The sequence below is a fragment of the Punica granatum genome, chromosome 4 (genome assembly GCF_007655135.1).
Source record: "Punica granatum isolate Tunisia-2019 chromosome 4, ASM765513v2, whole genome shotgun sequence".
Taxonomy (NCBI): Eukaryota; Viridiplantae; Streptophyta; class Magnoliopsida; order Myrtales; family Lythraceae; genus Punica; species Punica granatum.
Window position 1 is genome coordinate 9,732,715 of NC_045130.1, and position 19,925 is coordinate 9,752,639.

Genomic DNA, 19,925 nt, shown 5'->3' on the forward strand with positions numbered 1-19,925 from the left:
TTGTATATGTAATCCTAGAACTCAATAAGCAGCAAGTCTTCATCCTCAATCTCATATCTTAAGATGGTATCAGAGCAAGGTTTTCTTGGAACCTTTAAGACTCGAAAACTGATAAGGAGAGATGACGAAGAGAGAAGGCAAGGTTGAAAGCTCCGGGAAAGGGATGCAAGACTCGGCAGTGTATAAGATTGGAAGCTCGGATTCCACTGGGGTGCAAATTACCTCGTGTCTGCTCAATGGAGAGAATTATTTGACATGGTCGAGGGCAATGACGATTGCATTGACAGCAAAGAGGAAATTAGGATTTGTGGATGGCAAGATACCGAAGCCATCACCAAGTGACTCGAACCTAGAAAGCTGGGAGATGTGTAACTCCCTTGTTTTGGCTTGGATTTTCAATGGATTAGAGAGGGAGCTTCAACCGAGCGCGGCTTATGCAACCGAAGCAAAGATGCTTTGGGATGATCTCAAAGAGAGGTATTTTCAAGGCAACGAAACGAGAATATATCAACTGAAGTATGACATCTCCTTGTATTGATAGGGATGAAAGACAGTACAAAGGTATTATTCGGGAATCAAGACGCTGTGGGATGAGCTCGAGACTTACCTCGAGTTGCCGGGATGTTCTTGTGAGGCTGCCACACGGTATGTTGCACAAAAAGAGAAGGAAAAGGTATATCAGTTCTTGATGGGTTTGGATGATTAATTTCAAGGTGTACGATCCGATATTCTCGGGACCGTCCCTCTGCCAACACTCAGTAGGATATACTAGATGGTTTCGGAGGAAGAAAATTAGCTTGCAGTCACTCGTTCCCGAGAAGTGGTGCGCACACCAAAGGGAGGAATTGAGCTTGGAGCGTTTGCTGTCAAGGGGGCAAGTGAAAACCGGCAGGGACAACGTTGGACAGCAGAAGGCAAACCGATTTGTGACCATTGCGGTCAATCTGGCCATTTCAAGAATTCATGTCGGGCACTCCACGATCCACCTACAGAAGGAAGCAACAAAAATAAAGGGAAGAAACTGATTGGATAGGGGAAGCAGGGAACATATGGAGAGTGGAAGACATCTGGACAGAATGCAGGACAACCATGGAGCATAATCATGGGCTAACGGCTAGTTCAAGCTCACAACTTGAAGATGCAAGTAGATATAGACGTTTGATTGGTCGTTTAATCTATCTAACCATTACCAGACCGGATTTATGTTATTCGGTGCATGTATTAGCACAATTCATGCAGGATCCTTGTCAACCACATTGGGATGCTGCTATGAGAGTGGTGCACTATCTGAAGCAGTCACCGAGACATGAAATTTTCATACAACCCGACTCTTTAGATCTTGTGGCTTATTGCGATTTAGATTGGGCAGGCTGTTCGACAACGAGGCAATCAGTCACAGGATATTTTATCACACTTGGTGGATCACCGGTATCCTGGAAGACCAAGAAGCAGACTACAGTTTCTCGTTCGTCTGCCAAGGCGGAGTATAGGGCTATGGCTGCTACTGTGAGTGAGATAATTTGGCTATGCAGCTTATTGAGATCCCTTGGTGTTCAGAGTACTCGCCCTACACGTTTATTCTGTGATAATCAGGCTGCTCTACATATTGCAGCCAATCCCGTGTTTCACGAAAGGACTAAACACATAGAGATAAATTGTCATTTTTGTTCGTGAATACATTCAATTTCGAGTCATTGCCACTGCACATGTTCCAACCAGGCTTGTGGATATATTTACAAAGGTTTTGGGTCGAGATTGGTTTACATTTCTCCTCAGCAAGTTGGGCATTCGTCAGACTCATGCTCCAATTTGAGGGGGGAGTATTCAGAGATATTCTCGATATGTTTTCTTTCTTCTAGATATATCAAGCTATTGTAATCTTTCAGTTTAGATCTTTCAGTTTAGGATTGAGATAGTTTCTTTCTTCCTTTCGTCAGTGTATCAACCTTGTATATATGTAACTCTAGAACTCAACAACTAGCAAGTCTCCATCCTCAATCTCATATATTAAGAATTTCCACCTTTTTGGGGGAATTCTGAGTTCATTCAACATTAGTTGGACCATGTAACATGAGGAGTACTTATGCGAAAGACATCCATCAACCAGCACTACATCCTTTGGTCGGTTGCGCAACTTGCTAGATCATAATCCTCTCCATTCGTACCCAACCAGCTCAACCTTTGCCGGCCGAGCGCATATGACCAAATGCCCTAGAAAGACGTAGAATTTTGCTTGAACTAGGATTTAATCGATCATCTAAGATCATTCGCAATCTGGAATGGTACCTTTGCCGTCCATGCTTTTGGTAACGGACGGCACAGAAGCTGAATATCGTCCTGATTACATGTATACCATGACTATATTGCACATGATGATTGCAGGCATCATAACTTTGCTCCTATAAGAAAACGGTGAGGTTAATGAGGCGGACCCACCACGATCGATTTGTCTGAAGTGATCCTTCGGAGGGATCAGACAGTATAGGGCCCTGAGGCATATAGGAAAAGTATCAGCTCAGGGCGCTCATGGCACATATTATTATTTCTTAGAGACCCAGAGAGTCGGTTCGGTCTTAGCAATCCCAACATGACAATGAACCGAACAAGACAAAGGTCAGTAAGGGACGCTCATGGACGAGCAATCCATAGGAAGCAGCAGAACTGGAATTGCGAGAACAGCACTAGTGTTTTTTCTAAGTTATCCATCAAATAAATAAGGATACCAGTGCATTAGACCAGAGATCACATATGGAGTCTATGTTAGTCAACATGTTCGGTTTTGAGAGAATTTTTCTGGATTGCAGTCATCTAATGGCCTAATTCACCCTTCCTTAATACATGATGGGCCGTCCACTACCCGTGCACCCAACTCATCATCACCGGTCCCTTCAATTCCTCTAATCTGCCCAATGCAACCCAAATAATTGCCAGCATCCCCTCTGTGTCCCGTTCATCCTCTTCTCCTCCTGACCACAATGCGTGCACCTACCTGATTCCTCTTTACAACTTACCTCGCAAACCCAACTCGACTCATCTATTTCCGATTATCACATGATTACATGAGCTAAATTCGATATATTTACACTCTAGCTTTTATTAAGTATTTCAGTAGATATACCTACCTGTTTTTCTAGCCTTATGTGTCCACCAGCAACTTCGGAGGGGAGGGATGGCCGCCAACAATTCTCCCTCCAGCTCCTACCCCCTTCAGATTTTTTAATTTCCATTTTATTTTAGTAAATTTGATAGTTTGAAAATTAATTTGTATTTAAATAGAATGTTACATATAATCTTTTTTTTTTTGGGTGAACTACGTAAAATCATTTTTAATTAAGATAGTAGGATCAACATGAAATAATATTGGAAGATTGAGAATTAAAATCAATCTTAAAAAAAAAGAGAGTAGATTTAGGACTAAAATAATTTTTTAAAAAAAAGTTAAAGATCGAGGAGCAAAATTAATCTTCTTTTTTTTTTAATATTCCGAGTTACTTTTTTTGTTTGTTTGCCAAACGACATACTCCTTTTTATTGATTTAATCCTGTGTAAGAATAGTACAGCCATTGTTCACTTCATTCGGAGTGAAGTCATTTCTCTATCATATCCTCACGACTAAACGCAGTCTATAATGAATCCTATCCAAACGGACGTTGTATTATATATACAGAAGTAACAGAACAAACCTGTGTTTGGTGGGGCAGGCGGTTGGTTTTCCGTCTGCCTCGATCCAGCCCAAACATACCCTATACGACGTCGGTCCAGTCCAACGAGGTCCCAACGACGTCGTTGAACCAGCTTCGCGGTTCGTCTCCGAACGAGCAGAACAGAACAGTTGTATGGCGCATATACATACAGAGTGTGCTTTTGTAAGTATAGGTCGGTAAAAGGAAGGAAGAACCTTCGACCGCCATCCGTTCTGGAAATCTCTGGCAGCATCCGAGCCTGAGCTCCCCCCCGGGGTTTCTCTCTGTACTTCCCAACTTCACTGTCCCATCATAAACCCTAACGTCTCCTTCCCCGACCGACCTGGAAACTCCCTCTGCACTCGGAGCTGAACCGTCCTCTGTCCCCGTTTCCTCGCGATCATGGCCACAGCGGCGCTGCTCCGCTCGCTGCGACGTCGTGACGTCGCCTCCGCCTCCTTCTCTGCTGCTCATGGCTCGGTACCCTCTCGTTAACTCCCTCCTTCCTCTCTCGCGAATTCCCTTCCCCTGTTTGTACGCTTGTGGGTGGCTGGTCTTGTGTGTCTTGAAGAAGCTCGGGAAAGCTGGAGATTTTGGGTGATCAAAGTAGAGCTCAATGGTAAAGCTGTCGGTATTTTTCGCGGATTAACTGAGCTTGGTTCAGCTGAAAGCTGGACTACTCCCCCGTGGTAGTGGAGTCTCACTATGTACGGCACCATTCCGGGACACTTTTGTATCCCTGCAGTTTCAAGCCGGTGGTCCTCTGCCGTGTTTCCAATTTCCGATTAAATTCAAATCATAAACTGGCGGAAAAGTGGTTTTTCCTCGCTAATTCGAGATTATCATAGCAGAGTTCGGGATTTTATTTATACCTTGTTTGAGTTGTGCTTGGTCTTCCTATGTCGCATATTCATTGAGCTCTGCAGTTAGATTTAGGAATGAAGTCCAGAGTGCGTCACAATTCTCGGGTTTTTCTTACATTAATGGGGGCATAGTTTTCCGGCCATATTAGCTTTCCCGTGATTTCAAGTTAAGTTGGTGTGAACGACTCCTGGCCTCCTAAAGTTCGGGTCTTATGATCGTATTCTGTTGCGAAGGTGCTATACTGCAATTTATTTATTTTGTTAATTTCTTCGGATAAAGTTCAAGTTTTTAGACGTAAATTTGCAGTTAGCTGAAGACTCTGTCTTTACTATCCCTTGAGTGTTATGTTAAATTAGTTGGTTCTTTTTTGCTATAACTCTCTAACTGCAAAATTGGCTGATATGTGATTTTCTGCACGCAGCTTGGTCGGAGCACGAAGCTGTCATGGTCTGGTTCATATCTAGGTCAAAGTTGGGCAAGTCTGTGCAGACCTTTCAGGTACTTTTAAATTATTTCATGTTCTGCATGTGAACTTATTCCCGTTCGTTCCATTGCTGCATAATATATTTATTCTCTTGCTCATTGTCTGGTACAGCTCAAAGTCTGCAGGAAATGAAGTGATCGGTATTGACCTGGGCACTACAAACTCCTGTGTTGCAGTCATGGAGGGAAAGGTGAGCATATTGATGTTTCTGATACATTGTCTAATTATTTCAAATGCTTGCGACTCACATGCTGGTGAACAATGCAGAATCCCAAAGTTATCGAAAATGCCGAGGGAGCTAGAACCACTCCATCTGTGGTTGCCTTTAACCAGAAGGGTGAACTCCTTGTTGGTACACCAGCAAAACGCCAGGCAGTGACCAATCCAACAAATACGGTCTTTGGAACAAAGCGCTTGATTGGAAGACGCTTTGATGATCCCCAAACTCAGAAAGAAATGAAGATGGTCCCGTATAAAATTGTTAGGGCTCCAAATGGAGATGCTTGGGTTGAGGCTAATGGACAGCAGTATTCCCCCAGCCAAATTGGTGCCTTCATCCTCACTAAGATGAAGGAGACTGCGGAGGCATATTTGGGGAAGACAATCAATAAGGCCGTTATTACAGTACCTGCCTACTTCAACGATGCCCAGAGACAAGCAACAAAAGATGCTGGGAGAATTGCAGCACTTGATGTCGAGAGAATCATCAATGAGCCCACTGCTGCTGCACTGTCCTATGGTATGAACAACAAGGAAGGTCTAATTGCAGTTTTCGATCTTGGTGGTGGAACTTTTGATATTTCCATCTTGGAGATATCTAATGGTGTTTTCGAGGTATGCATCAGTAAAAACATTATGATGGTTATGCGATTCATCTACCATAAGTTTCACTACAAGCTTCTGGTGTGAAAGTGCAGGTCAAAGCCACCAATGGGGATACGTTCTTGGGAGGAGAGGATTTCGACAATGCTCTGCTGGACTTCTTAGTCAATGAGTTCAAGAGAACTGAGGGGATTGATCTTTCCAAGGACAGGCTTGCCCTACAGAGACTTAGAGAAGCAGCTGAGAAGGCCAAGATAGAGCTCTCATCGACATCCCAGACAGAAATCAACTTGCCATTTATCACAGCCGATGCTTCTGGTGCAAAACACCTGAACATTACCCTCACCAGATCAAAATTTGAGACTTTGGTAAATCACTTGATTGAGAGGACTCGGGAACCATGCAAGAGTTGTTTGAAGGATGCTGGAATTTCAACTAGGGATGTGCATGAAGTTCTTTTAGTTGGAGGCATGACACGTGTTCCCAAGATACAAGAAGTGGTCACAGAGATTTTCGGGAAGAGCCCAAGCAAAGGAGTTAACCCTGATGAAGCTGTTGCGCTCGGAGCTGCTATTCAGGGTGGTATCTTACGTGGGGATGTAAAAGAACTGCTACTTCTCGATGTTACTCCCTTATCGCTTGGTATCGAAACCCTTGGTGGTGTCTTCACAAGGCTCATCAACAGAAATACAACTATTCCTACAAAGAAGAGTCAGGTATAGAGGTCCATCCCAAATGTTAGATTAGATGACCGTTATTTTGTAAATCCTTTCCTGGTTCTTAGACGGGCATGTATGTGCCTCCTATGTTTCAGGTTTTCTCGACAGCGGCTGATAATCAGACCCAGGTGGGTATCAAGGTTCTTCAAGGTGAAAGAGAGATGGCTTCTGACAACAAGTTGCTTGGAGAATTCGAGCTCGTGGGCATCCCACCAGCTCCTAGAGGGATGCCACAAATCGAAGTGACCTTCGATATTGACGCTAATGGGATTGTCACAGTCTCTGCCAAGGACAAGGCAACAGGGAAAGAGCAGCAGATCACCATTCGATCCTCAGGAGGCCTCTCGGAAGGTGAAATCGAGAAGATGGTCAAGGAAGCAGAGATGCACGCTCAGAGGGACAAGGAAAGGAAGGCTTTGATTGACATTAAAAACAATGCGGACACCACCATCTACAGCATTGAGAAGAGCCTGGGCGAGTACCGGGACAAGATACCCAATGAGGTCGCCAAGGAGATTGAGGATGCTGTCGCTGATTTGAGGAAGGCAATGGGAGGGGACGATGCTGACGAGATCAAGTCGAAGATGGATGCTGCGAATAAGGCTGTATCAAAAATTGGGCAGCACATGACAAGTGGCTCAGCCCCCTCTGGGGGTTCACAGAGTGGAGACCAGACCCCCGAGGCCGATTTTGAAGAGGTGAAGAAATAAATTTCAAGTAATCAGATGTTTTTGTAGCCTATTTCAATGCCTGTGTGGAGAGAACGACCGGGAATCTCGATCTCTCCTTCCCTTTGCTTTATTAGGATACGAACACTTATATCGCGGTTCTTGCATGTAAATAATGGAGGTCTGGTGCGAGGATGTATTTGGTAAATGATACAAACGGTTACTGCTCAATGTTAAACCGGCCAACCCACGTTATTGCCTGTCGTTAAATTGTGGAGTTTCTGATGGAAAATCTTACTTCCAAGATGTGTGCGGTCATGCTCTGGCAGTGATCAGGCTTTCGGTGATTTAGATCGTCACTTGAAAATGGTTAGGATGGAATGCAAAGCAGATGGAATAGAACTGTGACAACGTTTCTGATTACTTTTGCGTCTGGCATTCTGCTCTATTATTATATGGAATGCAATCTTATGATCGCGTCATCGGCAACTCTAGTTTCCGTAGAGACAGGATTCAATAGCCATAGAACAGATGTCAAAGTCATGGGAATTTGTCACTCTGGAAAATTTTGGGACATGGTTAGGTCTAAGAACGTTGAATATGTCCGTAAGATAATTCTTCAATGCATTTATTGATGTAAAAGTAGCATGAGCCAGGTCACTGAGGAAATGTGAAATACTTGGATCATGAAATACATTAACCGAACAAGACATAATTGAAACATCAAACAAAACACAGAAACATGAGCTATTGGTGGTCCACTAGAACCACACCCCATCAATTGCTCTCGACATGGCCTCCAAAGTAGGCTACTCTGTTGCTGTTTGAACTTCCTGGAAACTTATCTTGTAAATGACAGGAAATGACCAAGGCAGTGGATCCTCAGACTGCCATTCACAACAGCATGATGTGGGGAAACATCTGCGTGCATGAGACTCACGTTCGTAGAACATCCTACAGTGGGTTACTCACGCCACAAGTGTAACGCTACACTTGTCACGCTTCTTCATGAAGCGTTGAAGGGGTTGCTCGGCACTTCTCCCAGAAATGCAAGTCAAATCCCTTAGAATCTGGTGCTGATATGCCATGAGCATACATAATTGGTTCTAGCCGGTGGACTGCGTTGAGAGTTGTCCTCTAGTTTTATGCATCAATAAAAACCATAATTCTTTGTTTGTGAGCTTAGAATATTCTTCTCCAATACTAACTTCAAGTTTTATCTTTAAAAGCCAATCACGTAAAACACGTTCATCATCATCAACACAATCAAGATCAAGAGTATTAGTAAATCCAGTATTCTGGGATCTAAGCAATCTATATTTAGCAGGGACTTCTTTTTTCCATTTATTATCAGCTTTAAAATATCCTTCCTTGTAAGGATAATTCCAATCAGGTTGTTGCTTAAAATAAAATGCTTCATCAGGATCATTATCGTCAACTCTATGTGGCTTTCTTTTTCTGCTTTGGGAGCTACTCCCTTCATGTCTCTTACCTAAATCAGGTTTGCTTTCATGTTCCATATCAAAACGAATTTCATTATCATCAGAATCAGACATAGCAAACATAACATCATTGTCGACAAAGGTAAAAGCAGTTTTTTGTCTAAAAGGCTCATCTTTTATAGGAAATCTTTCTTCAGATTCAAACGAACTAGCAGATTCAGCTTTCATTGGTACGCTTTTAGAAGTTCTAAAACTAGCTAAGCTTTCATCATCAGATTCAACCATTGAGTCGGCAAATTTCTCAAATTCTTTTTCCTGAGCTTCGACAAAAGTAGTATGTTCAAAATCAGATTTTAACTCTACTGGTTCTACAGATTTCTTAACCGGTGTATACATTCTAGATTTTCCAGATTCTATATAACCTTTATCACTTAATACTTTTCTATACAAAGCTTCTTTTCTAAGCCTTTCTTTTTCCTCTATAGAACTAATTTCTTTAGTTTTTTCTATAGCAGGGTCTAAATGCATTCTTTGAGTTTCTTCTTGTAAGGCTTCTAATTGTCTCATTTGGCTTCTAACCTCACTAAGCTTATTTCTGATTTCTTCGAAATTCATTCTATCTGATCTTTCTTAGGCTCCTTATCTTTTCTAGGTCCAGAGAAAGGTGGATATTTAGGAAATGTCAAAGGATGTCTTCTTGGTCTATCATGAAATGCAATTAATTCTTCTCTAAAAATGTTTCTAATCTGAGCTTCTCCAAGTTCTAAAATTCTAGATTCAGTAGATACTAAACTAGCTTCTTTTATTCCTACAACTTCATCTAATATTTTGCTAGTTTCATCTATTATTTTAGAGGCAGAGGTAGACGTTCCAGTCTCTCCAAGATTCAACATTCTCTTTTCAATTTCAGACAAAGTTTTCTTAATTTCATGAGTATCTTCAGACATAGACACCTTTCTATTTATTTCTACTAAAAGATCAGCTATATTGTTCAACTGTGGATTTTTAGTATGTGCTAAATGTTCATAAGATTTGCCATGGGGACAGTTCATAATATCGATTCCATTAAAATAGGTTTCCGAAGGTTTCAATTCACCAATATCAATTAATGTTTTTATTTGTTCCATGCAAAGCTTCTGTTGAGCACTTACTAAATCCAATCTTTTTTCAATAGCTTCTTGCTTTCTTAAACTAGTTTCAACATTCATATTTAATGCCATCAAGAACGTAATCAAGGCTCTGATACCAAGTTTTTACACGCGGAATATCTATTATAAAATCTCACAGAATGAAATTGTACAAACACAGATTATCAAGGAATTCCAGATGCTTCAAAGGATAACAAAATATATAACCATGTAAAGAAACATAGGATAATTATACAGACAGATTCCCAAAACATTAAAGAGATAATAATACATAATATACAAAATACAACTGGAAACCAAGTCATTTTAAAATTACAAATCCATTTCTTTGATTCCATACTATAGTTGGTTTACAATCTTCACATATAATTGCACAATTTATACCCAAATTGTTTCTATGCTGAATTCCTTTTACTAAATAAATTACTTCATTATCACAAAAGTTTTTCAAATGAATAGTTTCTTTAGACATCAATTCAATCAACTGAAATCTTCTATCTTTTGAAATAGTATATATAGCAGCAGAAAAATCTTTCCATTTCATTTCAGAATCTAATTGTAAAGTCTCATTTTCTCTAAATCGTTTTCTACAAGAAGAAGAAGATCCAGGATCCATAAAACCTTAGTCCCTTTGATCAATCTCGCACTCCTGTATTCAAAGATTCCTTTAGTACAAGGAATACAAATCAGGCTAAACGTTTAGTATGATCAAAGAACTTGAATTTTACTTCAAGCTTGTCCTTTAGGCTGGATCCTATCAAATTCTTCTAGATAAATCCTGAGTCAAAACATTTAGTTCTCTAACTTGATTTTTAATCTCATCTAAATCAGATTTCATTGGTAAGTGTATAACAGCAGGTGCTTCCTGAGGTTTCTCATCTAACATTGGTTCTTTTCCAACAGATATAGGTGCAGTGATTCTAAAGCTTTCAGATTTCAACAATCTAGTATTACTAGTGGAAGGTAATCTTTCAATAAATTCTAATCTAGTGCTTGTTCTAGCAAATAAATCTTCAATAACAATCTTATCTTTATTAATAAATTCTACACTATGATGAGAGTTGCTTAAACCATAAGATGTAGCATAAGTAATAGAAAACGGAATATCAGTTTCTTGCATAATATCTTTATTCATTAATTCAAACCAGATTCCAATCGAATTATTAAAACAACTAGATGCAAGCGGAACAGCATAATTACAAGTAACATCGAATTTAACAACTCCATATCCAAGATCTCCAGTAATTACCCCAAGTATCTTATCACAGTTTTTAGTCATTCTATTATCAATCACAGCAATTCTAACAGGGCAGTGGATATTTCTACGAAAAGTAGACTTAATCAAAATCTGAATAGTTCCAACATGTATCCAACCAATCTTAGATCTATGAGATTCCTTCATTTTCTTAATTCTAGCATCAACTTGTTCGGAATTCAAGACAGTCAAACATCTATCACCTTTAGCTTCTTTCAAACGAATTTGAAATTCTTCAACAGTTTTTCCAAAATATAAAATATTGGTTCTATCTTTGTTAAACAGATTCAAAAATCCATCAGATCGTTTTCTTTTCAAACCATAGCCTTCTTTTAGAGTAATGTTTCCTTTTTTCTCTACTTCAGAAATCTTTGCATCTTCAATAAGTATATCAGTAGAATATTCACCTCTATCGTCTCTAAGAGATACAACTGAATATAAATCTTCCATAAGTAACTTTAATTAAATCTTCTAAGAATATCGAAAGTAATTGTTCGCACTATAACATATAAAAGTTCAAATGGAACTGTATCTTGATTAATATCAAACATATCCAGAGTAAATAAGATCAAACCAACAAGAGTATTTAAACATTCATAAGTATAGATGGGCAACGGATGATTCATGCTCATAATTATGAATAATACTTCACACAATTTATTCAAGATCAAACTGTATACAGGAAATCAAACAGATAAATACACTCCTAAGAGTGGGAACTAGATAGTAAGAGCAGCTAGGCTCCAGGGGATATGGCTGTGCCGGCGGAATTACCTCTTATCCTGTGGCGGCGCCTCTTCAACCCAACCTTCAAGCTCACTCTTCTATTTCGCTCCCTTATGACAGACGGGAGAGCGTCTATAAATAGCTAAAACAGACGCATCCTAGTCGTTGATAGCCAACGGCTAAGATTCAGATCTAAAATCAAAAGCGGATGGCCGACAAAAGATGTCAGTCATTAAAGAAAAAGTAAAAGTAGTGGATGACAGCACATCGTGTCAGAGCCACAAAAAGTAAAAGACGCGTCGGGACAAACCGACACAACAGCTGTGAAGACAGCTGGTTTCCACTAGAGCGTCATGGCTGACGCAAGCTTCCACGTGACGTCATTGAATGCGTCACTCAGTAATCAATTCCAGAGAGGCTTCTGAATGGGCCTCATCTGCAGCTTCCTCGGATGCTTCTTCAGAGTGTCTAGAGCCATCCAAAGATGCACGGCAACAGCTACATCGGTGGTTTCCAATTTCTTCACCGTTGCTTCCATTTAAACAGCTACATAAAATCTCCTTCATGGCTGGCTTGCAAGCTTCTAAGTCAAGAATTGGCCTCTCAAAATCTAAAACAGCCTTTTCATGAACTGGATTGATCTTGTGTCCAAAAGGCGTAGAAATCAAAAGGATGTTTTCTGACTTGTATAAAACACGAGTATTTTGTCCCAGCTGCTGGAGACCCCTGCATATGCCTACATAGTTGTTTTTCCGCCATTTCTTCAATTCCGCGTGTAAAAACTTGGTATCAGAGCCTTGATTACGTTCTTGATGGCAAATTTGCCATGGGGACAGTTCATAATATCGATTCCATTAAAATAGGTTTCCGAAGGTTTCAATTCACCAATATCAATTAATGTTTTTATTTGTTCCATGCAATGCTTCTGTTGAGCACTTACTAAATTAGAAGTTCTAAAACTAGCTAAGCTTTCATCATCAGATGTTCCTCCAAACTGGATAAAAACTCTGTAGCTTAAATTTGTCTTCATAATCAATCTGAGAGTTGCTTAAACCATAAGATGTAGCATAAGTAATAGAAAACGGAATATCAGTTTCTTGCATAATATCTTTATTCATTAATTCAAACCAGATTCCAATCGAATTATTAAAACAACTAGATGCAAGCGGAACAGCATAATTACAAGTAACATCGAATTTAACAACTCCATATCCAAGATCTCCAGTAATTACCCCAAGTATCTTATCACAGTTTTTAGTCATTCTATTATCAATCACAGCAATTCTAACAGGGCAGTGGATATTTCTACGAAAAGTAGACTTAATCAAAATCTGAATAGTTCCAACATGTATCCAACCAATCTTAGATCTATGAGATTCCTTCATTTTCTTAATTCTAGCATCAACTTGTTCGGAATTCAAGACAGTCAAACATCTATCACCTTTAGCTTCTTTCAAACGAATTTGAAATTCTTCAACAGTTTTTCCAAAATATAAAATATTGGTTCTATCTTTGTTAAACAGATTCAAAAATCCATCAGATCGTTTTCTTTTCAAACCATAGCCTTCTTTTAGAGTAATGTTTCCTTTTTTCTCTACTTCAGAAATCTTTGCATCTTCAATAAGTATATCAGTAGAATATTCACCTCTATCGTCTCTAAGAGATACAACTGAATATAAATCTTCCATAAGTAACTTTAATTAAATCTTCTAAGAATATCGAAAGTAATTGTTCGCACTATAACATATAAAAGTTCAAATGGAACTGTATCTTGATTAATATCAAACATATCCAGAGTAAATAAGATCAAACCAACAAGAGTATTTAAACATTCATAAGTATAGATGGGCAACGGATGATTCATGCTCATAATTATGAATAATACTTCACACAATTTATTCAAGATCAAACTGTATACAGGAAATCAAACAGATAAATACACTCCTAAGAGTGGGAACTAGATAGTAAGAGCAGCTAGGCTCCAGGGGATATGGCTGTGCCGGCGGAATTACCTCTTATCCTGTGGCGGCGCCTCTTCAACCCAACCTTCAAGCTCACTCTTCTATTTCGCTCCCTTATGACAGACGGGAGAGCGTCTATAAATAGCTAAAACAGACGCATCCTAGTCGTTGATAGCCAACGGCTAAGATTCAGATCTAAAATCAAAAGCGGATGGCCGACAAAAGATGTCAGTCATTAAAGAAAAAGTAAAAGTAGTGGATGACAGCACATCGTGTCAGAGCCACAAAAAGTAAAAGACGCGTCGGGACAAACCGACACAACAGCTGTGAAGACAGCTGGTTTCCACTAGAGCGTCATGGCTGACGCAAGCTTCCACGTGACGTCATTGAATGCGTCACTCAGTAATCAATTCCAGAGAGGCTTCTGAATGGGCCTCATCTGCAGCTTCCTCGGATGCTTCTTCAGAGTGTCTAGAGCCATCCAAAGATGCACGGCAACAGCTACATCGGTGGTTTCCAATTTCTTCACCGTTGCTTCCATTTAAACAGCTACATAAAATCTCCTTCATGGCTGGCTTGCAAGCTTCTAAGTCAAGAATTGGCCTCTCAAAATCTAAAACAGCCTTTTCATGAACTGGATTGATCTTGTGTCCAAAAGGCGTAGAAATCAAAAGGATGTTTTCTGACTTGTATAAAACACGAGTATTTTGTCCCAGCTGCTGGAGACCCCTGCATATGCCTACATAGTTGTTTTTCCGCCATTTCTTCAATTCCGCGTGTAAAAACTTGGTATCAGAGCCTTGATTACGTTCTTGATGGCAAATTTGCCATGGGGACAGTTCATAATATCGATTCCATTAAAATAGGTTTCCGAAGGTTTCAATTCACCAATATCAATTAATGTTTTTATTTGTTCCATGCAAAGCTTCTGTTGAGCACTTACTAAATTAGAAGTTCTAAAACTAGCTAAGCTTTCATCATCAGATGTTCCTCCAAACTGGATAAAAACTCTGTAGCTTAAATTTGTCTTCATAATCAATCTGAGAGTTGCTTAAACCATAAGATGTAGCATAAGTAATAGAAAACGGAATATCAGTTTCTTGCATAATATCTTTATTCATTAATTCAAACCAGATTCCAATCGAATTATTAAAACAACTAGATGCAAGCGGAGCAGCATAATTACAAGTAACATCGAATTTAACAACTCCATATCCAAGATCTCCAGTAATTACCCCAAGTATCTTATCACAGTTTTTAGTCATTCTATTATCAATCACAGCAATTCTAACAGGGCAGTGGATATTTCTACGAAAAGTAGACTTAATCAAAATCTGAATAGTTCCAACATGTATCCAACCAATCTTAGATCTATGAGATTCCTTCATAGTTCCACTGACGAAGGTCGTGGCGTCCCTGAACGACAACAGGAAACTAGAAATAAGCTTTCACATCTTGAAATCTGTGATATGAGATTTTACTCTGAATTTTATTGTCATTACAAAGAATACTACTATACTCTTGAATCTGAAGCTGATAGACTTGCTTTCAAAAATTTATTTATTGATAAGCTACCTTATCCTGTGTCTGCTGTTATTAGAGAACGATTTGAAAAAGCTTTGCATGATAATGAAATCTTTGATACTCTAGGTGGTATAAATACTATTGTGAAGAAGCATAAGACTGAAGTCTGTCTTCGCAGACAACAAGAAAAACAATTGAAACAGCATGTAAATTTTTGTGGTAATAGAACTTTAGATATGCCTAGGCAATATGGTTGTAAGGATTCTAGAGATAGAAGAAAATTTTACAAAAAGAAATATAAAATTAAAAGATATACAGGTAGAAGACCACCGTGGAAAAATAGGAGATCTATAGATAACTGGAATAGAAAGAAATTTTTTCGAAGGGGGGGAGAATTGGAAATAGAAACCCCAAGAAAGTACAAGATAAATCTAGATACTGTCCTGAAAAGAAGAAAATTTGTAGATGTTGGATATGTCAGGAAGGACACTATGCTAATGAATGTAGAAAAAGAAAGGATAAATCTAACGATAGAGCTCAGATGTTCTATGGATTGATTGCTAAAAGTCTAGAACCTATAGAAGATTCGGATTATGATAGCGAGGAATCTTACTATGAATTGATTACTGATGATTCTGATTATTCTGATTATTGATGTCGGGTGTTAATCCCAATGCTACTTTTATTCGTGTTAGAATCTTTAATAAACTTGTTATGGCTTATATCGATACTGGTGCTAGTGTTTGTTTTGGACGACCTAGTATACTTCCTGATAGATTCTGGAAAAGGATGGAAAAACCTTTAGAAGTTGTTATTGCTGATAAATCTAAGGTACAGATTTGGTACCGAGCTGAATTGCTTACTTTGATGATTGAAGGAAAGAGATTTCCTATACCCTCTATTTATAAGCAAGATTCTGGTATGGATTTGATTATTGGAAACAATTTCTTAAGGCTATATGAACCTTTCGTTCAAAGACTAAGGTATGTACAGTTAACTTGCCCTGAATTAGAAAATCAGAAGAAGCAGGCAATAGAAATTCCAATAGAACATTCTAGTAAGCTAAAACAGTTGAAGCTTATGACAGATTTGTTTATGAATCTTAGTGAAATAAGTGCTAATCTAGATATGAAAGAAATAGAAGGATATTTAGATTTGATAACTAGTGATAATCCTTTAGATATAAAGAAAAATAGAAATAATATGGTTGTAGAGATTAAGCTTAAGGATCCTAATGCTGAAATTAGAGTAAAAAATAATATTCCATATACTATTAAGGATGTAGAAGAATTTAAAACTGAATGTGGAGAACTTTTAAAATTAGGAATAATTAGACCTAGTAAAAGTAGACATTCTGCTCCAGCTTTCTATGTAGAAAATCATAATGAATTGAAGCGTGGTAAAAGAAGAATGGTTATAAACTATAAGAAGCTTAACGAAGCAACTTTTGGAGATGCTTATAATTTACCTAGAAAAGATTATATACTTGCAAAATTGAAAGGGTGTAACTGGTTTAGTACTCTAGATGCTAAGTCTGGATACTGGCAGATTAGGTTAGAAGAAAAGACTAAAGAATTGACTGCTTTTACTTGTCCGCCTCAGAGGCAGTACGAGTTTAATGTCTTACCATTTGGTTTGAAGCAAGCTCTGTCTATTTATCAAAGATTTATGGTTGAAAATTTGACAGGTTTAGAAAAATTCTGTCTTGCATATATTGATGATATTATTATCTTTTCAAAAGGAAGTCTTGAAAATCATAGAAAATATTTGAAGGAAGTTTTGAAACGATGTTTTGAAAAAGGAATTATTATTTCAAAAAAGAAAGTTGTTCTGTGTAAAACTGAAATAGATTTTCTAGGTTTAACAATCAAAGAAAATGGAAACTTTTGTTTACAACCCCATATTTTAGAAAAGGTAAATCTATTTCCTGATAAAATTGAAGATAGAAAACAATTGCAACGTTTTCTTGGATGTTTGAACTACATTTCTGACCAAGGATGGTTGAAAGGCCTATCTAAGGAAAGAAAATCTCTTCAAAAGAAACTCTCTGAAAAAACTATTTGGTCTTGGACTGAAAAAGATTCTGAAGCTATTAGAAAATTGAAATCTCTTTGTAAAGATTTGCCACCTTTGTATAATCCAAAAGAAGATGATTTGATTATCATTTCTACTGATGCAAGTGGAGACACTTGGAGTGGTACTATGACTGCTATAGTCGGTGGCTGTATTGAATCTTTGTCCGCTATTGATACTAAATCCCTATCTCCTCGGAGACCAGGTCCCTCGAAAGAGGAAGCATTTGAATCTATGATCGCTATTGAAACTTGCATTCGTGCAACCTCGCCCGATTTATCGGAGAAATTGCTTCTAAACGAAGCTCCTCGTGTTAAACGAGATGATTGTATACTTGCCGAAAGGCTATTGAAACTGTCCGATGGACACCCCTTACAAACTTCTGTTTTGCAGGAAAAATTGTGTAAATATATTTGTGGGGCTTTTTCAAAAGCCGAACAAAATTACACTACACATGAGAGAGAACTGCTAGCAGTTATCAAAACTTTGAAAAAATGGCGTGTAGAACTACTCCCAAGGAAATTTATTTTGAAAATTGACTCTACTTATGTAACCAGGTTTAGACACTTGAAGAATTTCAAGGAAGGCTACAACAAAAGTCGCCTAATCAGGTGGCAGCTAGAGTTGGAACCTTACACTTTTGTGGAAAAACATATAAAAGGAAGCGCGAATCATCTCCCGGATACTCTGACTCGAGAATGGAAGCCGTAAAACAATTGGACGTTCTTATGGAAAAGGAGATGGCTGTAGTAGAAGCTTCAATGAAGAAAATTGAAGAATTGAAAAAGGGAAAAGAAGCTCTATTGAAGGCTTTAGGCTTAGTAAAGCTTGAAGATGTTTTGGAGCCATGGCAGATGCCGAAGGAAGCTGGGAGTTCTTCTAAAGCTCCAGTAGAAGCTGTTCAACCTGTAGAAGCAAAGCCGGTAGAAAAGCCTAAACTTAACTGGGCCAAAGAAGTAGAAGCTGAAGAAGAAGCTGCGAAGAAGGCTGCTGAAGAAGAGAAGCCTGTTATTGAAAAAATTGTAAGAAACTCGGTCAAGGCCAAGAAGTTTTATGCTATTTTTAATGGACCGATGAAAGGAATCTATGATGACTGGAGTAAGGCCGCTCCCTTTGTCACTGGAAACAAGTCGATACTCCACAAGAGTTACGACTCCATGGAAGCTGCTAAGGAGGCATTGCAGGAAGCCGAGAAATCTTATGCGATGAAACTGAAGGTTCCTGCTCAAAAGGAATCTATCAACCGTATGAGATCTCTTGGAAAGGTCCCTCAAGGGCCTTAACTATTGATTCTATCCGGACTCGTGCCGAAATGGAGAAAGCCCGGACTGTCACTGTTGATATTTTCAGGGAAAGATTCATGTCCCTGATTGATTATGAGGAAAAATATAAGCTTCAGAGTTTCTACCCTGTCTGGAGGAACTCTTTCGGGCCGAAGGTGATTATCCTACCTGAAGCCTCGTCAGAAACTACTTTTGAGTTCTTCGCTTGTGGGTTAGTGGATTCTATTTACTCAACTCATAGCTCGATATCTACTCAGTTTGCTCTCTTCCCGAGTAAACTTATGGAGTCTGTTCGTGGATTCTCAAGCAAAGTTCTGCATGGAGAAAGCACTCTTTTTGTTAAGTGCTTTTCAACCTACCCATCTTTTTTGAAGGAGGGGGGAGGTATATTGAAAAATGTTTACGCTTTGGCAACTGTTGGTAGAAGCAACGAAAATCTACCACCACTGGACACTTGCCCAAAGGATGCTGCAAACGAGGAAGCCAGAAATGAATTTTATAAGAACAACTATGTAGGCTTGTGCAAGCGACTTCAACAGCTTGGACAAAACACTCGTGTTTTGTATAAGTCCTCTAGCACCCTTTTGATTTCTACACCCTATGGACACAAGATTAATCCTGTCCATGAAAAGGCTGTTATAGATTTTGAAAGGCCAATCTTGGACTTAGAAGCCTGCAAGCCTGCTATGATGGAGATTTTATGTGACTGTCTCAATGGAAGCAATGGAGAGGAGATTGGCAACCATAGATGCGAATACTGTCATATCTCTGACGGTTCCCCTGCTGATCTTGAAGCTGCCAAAGACGAAGGCAAATCTGAAGATTCCTTGGAGCTGCTCACTGAGTGACGCACTGGATGACGTCACATAGAAGCTTGCGTCAGCCATGACGCTTTAGTGGAATCCAGCTGTCCTATACAGCTGTTGGTGTCGGTTTGTCCCGACGCGTCTTTTGCTTTTGTGGCTCTGACACTTTGTGCTGTCATCCACTACTTTTTCTTTTTCTTTAATGACTGACATCTTTTGTCGGCCATTATCTTTTCGTTTTAGATCTGAATCTTAGCCGTTGGTTATCAACGACTAGGATGCGTCTGCGTTTTCTATATAAGGACGCTCTCCCGTCTGTAATAAGGGAGCGAAAATAGAGAGTCGAGTGCAAGGTTGGGTCGAAAGCCGCCGCCACAGGAGAAGAGGTAATTCCGCCGGCATAGGCATATCCCCTGGAGCCTTACTCCTCTTTTATCGTAGTTCCCACTCCCAGGAGTGTATTTATC

At 39.2% G+C, this 19,925-nt stretch overlaps 2 protein-coding genes and 1 long non-coding RNA gene across 4 annotated transcripts; 1 reads left to right on the forward strand and 2 right to left on the reverse strand.

Annotated features, from left to right (window-relative positions):
- The first annotated feature begins 3,860 nt into the window (after nt 1-3,860).
- On the forward strand, nt 3,861-7,510 carry LOC116202398 (heat shock 70 kDa protein, mitochondrial-like). Its single transcript, XM_031533944.1, has 6 exons — nt 3,861-4,163; nt 4,969-5,045; nt 5,143-5,221; nt 5,299-5,865; nt 5,949-6,569; nt 6,668-7,510. The coding sequence occupies exons 1-6, from the start codon at nt 4,086-4,088 to the stop codon at nt 7,280-7,282; spliced, it is 2,037 nt and encodes a 678-aa protein (XP_031389804.1). The 5' UTR covers nt 3,861-4,085; the 3' UTR covers nt 7,283-7,510.
- Nucleotides 7,511-10,587: 3,077 nt separating this feature from the next.
- LOC116204107 lies at nt 10,588-11,535 on the reverse strand. The gene has a single exon (XM_031536188.1). The coding sequence runs from the start codon at nt 11,533-11,535 to the stop codon at nt 10,588-10,590; it is 948 nt and encodes a 315-aa protein (XP_031392048.1).
- Nucleotides 11,536-11,688: 153 nt separating this feature from the next.
- On the reverse strand, nt 11,689-15,154 carry LOC116202401. 2 transcript variants are annotated; one of them, XR_004156067.1, is made up of 2 exons: nt 13,824-15,154; nt 11,689-12,547 (listed from the first exon to the last, which is right to left on the reverse strand). It is a non-coding gene; the product is annotated as an uncharacterized LOC116202401 (long non-coding RNA). The 2 variants fall into 2 exon arrangements; XR_004156068.1 differs by having other exon boundaries at nt 11,689-12,572.
- Nucleotides 15,155-19,925: the final 4,771 nt, after the last annotated feature.